Below are 9,341 nucleotides of genomic sequence, written 5' to 3'. Positions count from 1 at the left end.
TTGAGTATATTATCTTTCAATAACATAGTTAATTGTAGATTTTGAAAATATTTTGAAATTTAATAAATAAGAGTTTGTTTTAAACTTTACTCTATCAAATTTTTAATATTTTTGGAATCTATAATCAAGTTAAAAATAGATCAAAATGCAAGAGTGGCATTTAAAGCACCTAGAAGTTGGGGATGGCAGTGATTTGGGATCAATGTGTGTTGGGATTCAGATTCAAACTGTTATAGCTGTGAAAATGTTGTAGTGAAATTGTTTTAGAGGTTTTATAATTATTATTTTTGTTTAAATTTGTTTAAAATTGATCAATTTATCAAGATGTTGAAATCACAAGTTTGATTTGTGAACTTTATCTGATCTAAATATCTCAGAAAATTTTCAAAATGCTGAATTCATTTATACTTTGAAAAACAAATTTTAAAAACACAATGTAATCAACAATTATTTTACCAAATTCAAATTAAAAACTCCAAAACATAAAATAATTAAACAATAACTCTGAAAATTGTGGGTATGAAAATTACCTACTCCGTGTAAGCCAGTGATTTGCCGTTCCGTTATGTGTTGAGTTGGTAAAGTAGTTGAACACAACGTGTTAAAAGGCATTTCAAAGCATGGAATAGCACCAGGGCATCCAGAAAAGATGACTTAATTTTCTTATTTCATTTTGAATTCTCTTCAAATAACTCCACAAATCCGTTATCTGTGGAGTTGGTAAAGTAGTGGAACACACAACGTGTTAAAAGGCATTTCAAAGCATGAAATGGCAGCAGTGCATCCAAGACAAGATGACTTAATTTTCTTATTTCATATTGAATTCTCTTCGAATAACTCCACAAATCTTATTTCATATTGAATTCTCTTCAAATAACTCCACAAATCCGTTATGCGTTGAGTTGGTAAAGGAGTTGAACACACAACGTATTAAAAGGCATTTCTCCACAAATCTTATTTCATACTGAATTCTCTTCAAATGACTCCACAAATCCGTTATGCGTTGAGTTGGTAAAGGAGTTGAACACACAACGTGTTAAAAGGCATTTCAAAGCATGGAATGGCAGCAGCCCATCCAAGACGAGATGACTTAATTTTCTTATTTCATGTTAAATTCTCTTCAAATAACTCCACAAAATATATTTAGGTATTGTAGTTGGATCAACGGTAAGTTTATGCAGTATATAATAGATAAAGTAAAGTTTACCTTAGAAAGAACCTAGTACCTAGTTGTACACAATAATCAAAACAAAGCACTTAATTTTTCTCTAGAAAATGGGATCACAACATGCATGATGCATTCAGCCAAGGTTGTCAAATTGAAATTAGATGCACATTTAAGGTTGTTACAATTAAAGAAATACTCTGTGCTTTTAAGTATGCATTCACCAAACAAAACCCAGCCAAGTTGAAGCCACTCTTCAATGAGCCAGCGAAAAGAACACATCATCTTGACATAACCAAACTTTCAGATATAAAATTTGCATAAGCAGCCTTACAGCAATACTTATAAATAACAATCTCTCATCTGATAACCAACTTCACATTTATTTCTATTACATAACCTGAACAGCTCATACCCAATATCCAATATTGGGTTTTAATTCAACTAAAACTTTTAAATCTTCTAAGGGAAAAATGAAATGATGCATGGATTCTTGGTCTTCCAAAAAAAACGCAAGTGACTTTGACTTGCTATACACCCTTACATGGTATTGCTTCAGAGCTTGTGAATACACCCATCCCAAACTATGCTGGCTGCACATACTTTCTCAACAAGCCCTAAGGTTAATAGTGAAATTACTTTTCTCTTTTACTTTCTACAAATACAATGACTATTCAGAAAAAGGGCTTTACAAGGATAGCTAAAGCTCCCCTATTTGATTCAGTCCTCTTAGCATCGTTATACAGACAATAGTAGTGCACATTATTTATTTTGTTCCTATGTTAGAACTTGGACAGCGAAGAGCAATGTTAAAATAAGAAATCTTTATCATAGTGTGATATATAGATCCACAACTTCTGTCACTTGTATTGAGAGTTAGCTATGTTTTTTAAACCAATCCTCTTTTGAAAAGTAGCTATAAGATTTGGCACCAGACATAGGTCCTCTCTGTTTTACTTCATGTCGGAGGTAAAGAGCCTATTATATATATTACCTTTTTCATAAAGTAGATTTATCAGAGTATCCTAAAAGTGCCTATGGGAACCATCCCCATGCCCATCATTTTAATTAAGTGCTTACATAATTCTTGCATTGTCCCATCTAGAAAAGTCTATAGATGATCCCACTGAAAGTCTAAGAATCTGGAAGTAGATCATTAACTACTGTTTCCTTCCCTAGCGAGAGCCTGCATTATGCCATTTTCCTTAAAATGTTCATTTATTGTGGTGTTGTATGTCACAGAATTAAGAGACAAACTATTTTTAATCATTTTCACTAATATCTGGTCTGCTTCTTTAATGATTTCATCATATGCAATAGCATCTGACTGGCGAGGCTCATGCGCTATCCTATTAAGAAGTTTAGAAGAATCCTGCATTCTACCTTTCTTAGGCTAGCCATTATTCGAACCGTTAAAGAGAGTAGCATTGGGACTTATAAAGTGGACAAACCATTCTAGCATTGGGACTTATAAAGTGAACAAACCATTGAACTTTGCATATCACCCTCATTAGAAAGTTCAACGATCAAAGTGTTACAATTTTGTAAATTAGCAATAAAACTTTGTCCAGTAGTTCCCTCCTTCCTCATGGATTTCCTGCCGAGTCCCTGAATTAATAAATTATCAGTAAATGTATCGGATGTGATGTTGCTCTCCACCATATTATCACAAGCGCTAAACTACGGAAGCATATTGTTACCTTTCTTGCAATATCCATAGATCAGAAAATCATAAGTGAGCTGTGGTTCGATACCTTTGTCAACCATCTATGTGAAGAAATCCTTAGCTTTGTCCTTCTCCATCTAAGCCTATCCATGAGCACAATGCACATAGCCTTCCTCAATAGAAAACCTCTGTTCTTTATCTTACTGAAAAAATTAATGGCTTGCTCAATGTACCCTTCTTAAAAGAAACAATATGGGGAAACAAAGAAACAATATGGGGAAACATTGTAGCGTTTATATAAACACTGATTTCAGGCAAATTTTTGTTAAATTCTCCAAAAAGTTTGAGCAACACACTAATTTCCATGTTACAAACTGTGGCATAAGAAACCCAATTCTGGATTTTCTCAACAGAATCAATCACAGGAATCCAAGTTTTTAAACTCGTATTTACAGGGATATAATTAATTAACATAGAAGATGCCTTCCTGTACGTATGCCCTATAGTGTGTAAATATTTGTAAAGCATGTGGCAAGTCCGTATCATTCGGTCATGGTGTAATTCCTCTCTGCATCTGGCAACGCCTTCCTAGAAAAACGTTATTGGATTATATATGTCTCTCTCTTGGTTGCGCCAATACCACTCCAATCACTATTCTTTTTAATCATCCATCTGCAAATAGGTAGAAATAGGTGGTGTTAGGCCACCTGCTTGTGCGGGTTTAGATCAAAGCCAATTCTTGGGCTTCTCTCCAACTAGCCTACGAAGCAGATTGCCCGCTCGGCTAACATTCATTCTAATAGCTTGCTGATCTTGACATTGTATAGACTTTCTCTCAGATTCTTCTTTCTTTCACTCTTCACCCTTTGCTATTTATAAGACTTATTGAAGGTGATGAGTTGTAAATATATTGCAAGCATATCTCGCACATGTCTCCAATATAAACAATGACTCATGAGCTCGCTTTAACATAGAATTCCTCCGTGATATGCGTGACAGGAAAGCAGAGAAAAGAAGTAACTTTCTTTCTACAAAGTTATGTGACATCTCACTCTGACAGGAATATGTGCATACTTTGATGGCACTCAAATTATTTATCATTTTGGCCTCTATGAGGTCTCATCAGAGGCAGCTCAAAGGGTTCTTGCACATCTGTTCCCATAGTGAGTGACGAGGAGCTAGCCAGGGTTCATCAAGACTCAAGAGCTCTATAAGTACAGGAATAAGATTGTGGGATTAGAGTTTCGGAGCAGGAGATTGTCTCCTGGTCCTGGTCTTACCGGCCAGAGTTAGTGTTCAGGAAGATATCGCCAAAAACCGTTTAACCCCGATCAACGACTGGATCGAGATTAAGATAAGGAGTGGCTATTCTGGAATTTGTGGAGAGCCCATGATTTTAAAATAGTCTAAAGTCATTTGGGGTTAGCTTGAAGCCCATTACTAACCTGTGAGAAGCTCTACCCTTTTATTTGGGGTCTTCCATGGCAGGCAATCCGAAAGGCAACATGTCAAAGCTAAAAAGCTATAAAGACAATATAGTACTTACTTGTATTCATTGATCATGCAGAGCCCTTCATTCCTTCTGGTGCCCCTGGGAAACAACCAGAGAGACGAATTGATTGTTAGAAACTCCGAAGAAGAGGGTATCAATATCTTCCTCGTGGTTTGAATCGCCGGGTCGGGAGATACCTGGTTGGCAGAAATGAAGATCAGTATGAGTCAGAGGCTGGAAGAAGTCTTGGGATCCGAGTCTACGGCCGTTCACCCTGGTCAATTGGAAACTTGGCACCTGCTGACTAGGTAAAGTCTTAATAGCGAGTGTGAGTGGATTGTCATAAATGGCGGACCGAAAGTCTGATCTCACCAAAGCGTAGTAGAAAAAATCTACTGTGGATTCAGGGAGATCTCGGAGTTGAAAACCCGAAACAACACCTCCATTGTTGCATGTAACCAACAATGACCTGTGGTACCGTTCTAACAGCGGGTTGAAATAAGGTATTAATGACGTTTTCTGAAGTAAACGATCATGAAAAGTGGGTATATAAAAAATTTAAACGTATTTATCGCGCAAAATGCTCCAAATTCCAACCCTGGTTGCCACAAATATTGCATCATTATAGCTGCCTCTTACGATGAGAGCAGTAACAACGTACTAAACTAGCTAAACTGCCGGAAAGAGCTTTCACCCCATCCAAAAAAGCGGGAAAGAATTTATAAGATATTATTAAATAATTAATAAAAATTAAAACATAATCAAAGATCATTCACATACGGATAATCAGGTGTTACTCAAATTTGACTTAAAACCCTGATACAAGCAATTCACATGAATGACAATCAAGATGCTCTGAATGAAAGACGGAACAGTGCACTAAAGTCCAGCTAAATTGGGAACGACTCGTGAATGAACTTTCACCCATCATAAACAGATTCATGAGAACCCTTTACATATCAGTTGCCACATATATTGCATCATTATGGCTGCCTCTTACGATGAGAGCGGTAGCAACGTACTAAATTCAGCTAAACTGCGGGTAAGAGCTTTCACCCATCAAAAACAGATTCATACTAAGCTTTTACATATCGGTTGCACATATATTGCGTGTCATGACAGCTGCCTCTTAGAATGAATAAATTATTCCTCTCATCGCGAAACTGCTCCTGCGTACTTTGCTTTCCATCTATCTAAGTAGCATGCCTTCCATTGTCGGGAACGCCCGATCGACTACTCCCACACCGCACATAGTAGTCTGGGACAGTTCGAGACATCAAGCATCTCGAACGACGCATGTTCAACACCTTCCACCTCTTCTAACTCGAGGCACCCTACGACAACTAGCTTTCGAAGCTTTGTCGCTTGCTCGAGCCCCCTGATTCTCTTCAACTTCACACAACCGTTTGCCCATAGTTCTTCAAGACATACCAAAGCTTCCATACTTGGCAGCTCCTCTAGCTCGGAGCACCAAGAAATACTTAATATTCGAAGTCTCGTACACTGCGCCAACCCCCGTATGCTCTTCAGCTGCACACACCCCTCTGCCCACAACTCCTGCAAACATACCATTGTTTCCATACCAGGCAGCTTTTCTAACTGGGAGCATCCTGTGACACACAGCTTTTGAAGCTTTGTTGCCTGCTCCAACCCCCTGATTCTGTTCAGCTTCACACAATTGCCTGCCCATAGCTCTTCCAAACGTACCAATATTTCCATATTTGGCAGCTCTTCTAACTGGGAGCATCTTGTAACATCTAGCATTTTAAGCTTTGTCGCCTGCTCCAGCCCACTGATTCTCTTCAGCTTCACACAGCAGTCTGCCCATAGCTCTTCCAAGCATACCAATGCTTCCATACTTGGCAGCTCCTCTAACTCAGAGCACCCAGAAAGAAATATCTTTCGAAGCCTTGTACATTGCTCCAACCCCTGTAAGCTCTTCAGCTTCACACATCCGTTTGTCCACAACTCCTCTAAAGATCCCAATTTTTTCATACCCGTCAGCTCTTCTAACTGGGAGCATCCTGTGACACACAGCTTTTGAATCTTTGTTGCCTGCTCCAACCCCCTGATTCTGTTCAGCTTCACACAATTGCCTGCCCATAGCTCTTCCAAACATACCAATATTTCCATATTTGGCAGCTCTTCTAACTGGGAGCATCTTGTAACATCTAGCATTTTAAGCTTTGTGGCCTGCTCCAGCCCCCTTAGTCTCTTCAGCTTCACACAACAGTCTGCCCATAGCTCTTCCAAACATACCAATGCTTCCATACTTGGAATCTCCTCTAACTCAGAACAACCAGAAAGAAATAGTTTTCGAAGCTTTGTACAGTGCGCCAACCCCTGTAAGCTCTTCAGCTTCACACATCCGTCTGTCCACAACTCCTCCAAAGATCCCAATGTTTTCATACCCGTCAGGTCTTCTAACTTGGAGCATCCTGTTAAACATAGTTTTAGAAGCTTTGTCACCTGCTCCAGCCCCCTGATTCTCTTCAGCTTCACACAATTGCCTGCCCATAGCTCTTCCAAACATACCAATGCTTCCACACTTGGCAGCTCTTCTAACTGGGAGCATCCTGTGACATCTAGCTTTTGAAGCTTTGTCGCATGCTCCAGGCCCCTGATTCTCTTTAGCTTCACACAACCGTCTACCCATAGCTCTCCCAAACATACCAATCCTTCCATACTGGGCAGCTCCTCTAACTCAGAGCACCTAGAAAGAAATACCTTTCGAAGCCTTGTACACTGTGCCAACCCTCGTAAGCTCTTCAGCTTCATGCATCCGTCTGCCCACAACTCCTCCAAAGATCCCAATTTTTCCATACCCGTCAGCTCTTCTAACTCGGAGCACCCAGTGACACTTAGCTTTTGAAGCTTTGTCGTGAATTCCAGGCCCCTGATTCTTTTTACCTTCATACAATCAACTGCCCATAGCTCTTCCAAACATACGAATGCTCCCATACCTGGCAACTCTTCTAACTGGGAACATCCTGTGACACCTAGCTTTTGAAGCTTTGTCGCCTGCTCCAGCCCCCTGATTCTTTTCAGCTTCACACAACCGTCTGCCCGTAGCTCTTCCAAACATACCAATGTTTCCATACTTGGCAGCTCCTCTAATTGGGAACATCCAGTGACACTTAGCTTTTGAAGCTTTGTCGTCTGCTCCAAGCCCCTGATTCTGTTCAGCTTCACACAATTGCCTGCCCATAGCTCTTCCAAACACACCAATGTTTCCATATTTGGCAGCTCTTCCAACTGGGAGCATCTTGTAACATCTAGCATTTGAAGTTTTGTCGCCTGCTCCAGCCCCCTGATTCTCTTCAGCTTCACACAACAGTCTGCCCATAGCTCTTCTAAACCTACCAATGCTTCCATAATTGGCAGCTCCTCTAACTCAAGACACCCAGAAAGAAATAGCTTTCGAAGCCTTGTACACTGCGCCAACCCCGGTAAGCTCTTCAGGTTCACGCATCCCTCTGTCCGCAACTCCTCCAAAGATCCCAATTTTTCCATACCAGTCAGCTCTTCTAACTCAGAGCACCCAGTGACACTCAACTTTTGAAGCTTTGTCCCCTGCTCCAGACCCCTGATTCTCTTCAACATCACACAGCTATCTGCACATAACTCTTCTAAACATACGAACGCTTCCATACTTGGAAGTTCTTCTAACTTGGAGCATCCTGTGACATCTAGCTTTTGAAGCTTTGTAGCATGCTCCAGCCCGCTGATTCTCTTTAGCTTTTCACAATCGTCTGCCCATAGCTCTTCCAAACATGCCAATGCTTCCATGCTTGGCAGCTCCTCTAACTGAGAGCACCCAGAGAGAAATAGCTTTCGAAGGCTTATACACTGCGCCAACCCCCGTAAGCTCTTCAGCTTCACGCATCCTTCTGTCCACAACTCCTCCAAAGATCCCAATTTTTCCATACCCGTCAGCTCTTCTAACTTGGAGCACCCGGTGACACTTAGCTTTTGAAGTTTTGTCGCCAGCTCCAGCCCCCTGATTCGCTTCACACAACCACCTGCCCGTAGCTCTTCCAAACATACTAATGTTTCCATACTTGGCATCTCTTCTAACTGGGAGCATCCTGTAACACTTAGCTTTTGAAGCTTTGTCGCTTTCTCCAACCCCGTTATTCTCTTCAGCTTCACACAATTGCCTGACCATAGCTCTTCCAAACATACCAATGTTTCCATATTTGGCAGCTCTTCTAATTGGGAGCATCTTGTAACATCTAGCATTTTAAGCTTTGTCGCCTGCTCCAGCCCCCTGATTCTCTTCAGCTTCACACAACAGTCTGCCCATAGATCTTCCAAACATACCAATGCTTCCATACTTGGAAGCTCCTCTAACTCAGAGCACCCAGAAAGAAATAGCTGTCGAAGCCTTGTACACTGCTCCAACCCCAGTAAGCTTTTCAGCTTCACGCATCCCTGTGTCCGCAACTCCTCCAAAGACCCCAATTTTTCCATACCCGTCAACTCTTCTAACTCGGAGCACCCAGTGACACTTAACTTTTGAAGCTGTCGCCTGATGTAGCCCCCTGATTCTCTTCAGCTTCACACAACCGTCTGCCCGTACCTCTTCCAAACATACCAGTGCTTCCATACTTGGCAGCTCCTCTAACTCAGAGCACCCAGAAAGAAATAGCTTTCGAAGCCTTGTACACTGCGCCAATCCCTCTAAGCTCTTCAGCTTCACACATCTGATTGCCCACAACTCCTCCAAGCATCTGGGCAACTGCTGCGAAACAGAAATGTTCACGTGTTTGAACCACAAGAAAAATATTTATATGTGGATCATGATTCTCATCTATATAACCTTTCTAATTCATTGTGACAAAATCTTAATAGCGGTTAAATATACAATGTTGACACAACAAATTCCTATTTACCTGTATTTCACCTTGCCATTCCCACAATGTGTTTAATAAGCTGTAGGACACTTCCAGAAATTTTAGATTCTTCAGCGAAACCCAGGAAGGCAGGGTCGAGTGGGGACACTTAGTCCATGTAAG

At 40.7% G+C, this 9,341-nt stretch overlaps 1 protein-coding gene across 1 annotated transcript; it reads right to left on the bottom strand.

Moving 5' to 3' along the window:
• Positions 1-5,099: 5,099 nt before the first annotated feature.
• On the bottom strand, positions 5,100-8,929 carry LOC149213319 (uncharacterized). The gene has a single exon (XM_089391981.1). It carries the CDS (start codon positions 8,794-8,796, stop codon positions 5,557-5,559), a length of 3,240 nt encoding a protein of 1,079 aa, XP_089248107.1. The 5' UTR covers positions 8,797-8,929; the 3' UTR covers positions 5,100-5,556.
• Between the last annotated feature and the right edge of the window lie 412 nt (positions 8,930-9,341).

Source organism: Pinus tabuliformis, chromosome 1_1 (genome assembly GCF_031772625.1).
Source record: "Pinus tabuliformis cultivar Carrire ecotype Pingquan chromosome 1_1, CPIR1, whole genome shotgun sequence".
Classification (NCBI taxonomy): Eukaryota; Viridiplantae; Streptophyta; class Pinopsida; order Pinales; family Pinaceae; genus Pinus; species Pinus tabuliformis.
This window is presented reverse-complemented; position numbering and strand designations above follow the sequence as displayed.

What these genes read in the sequence shown, in the direction of transcription:
- LOC149213319 (XM_089391981.1), bottom strand. Translation starts at nt 8,796, where the DNA reads ATGGAAAAATTGGGGTCTTTGGAGGAGTTGCGGACACAGGGATGCGTG.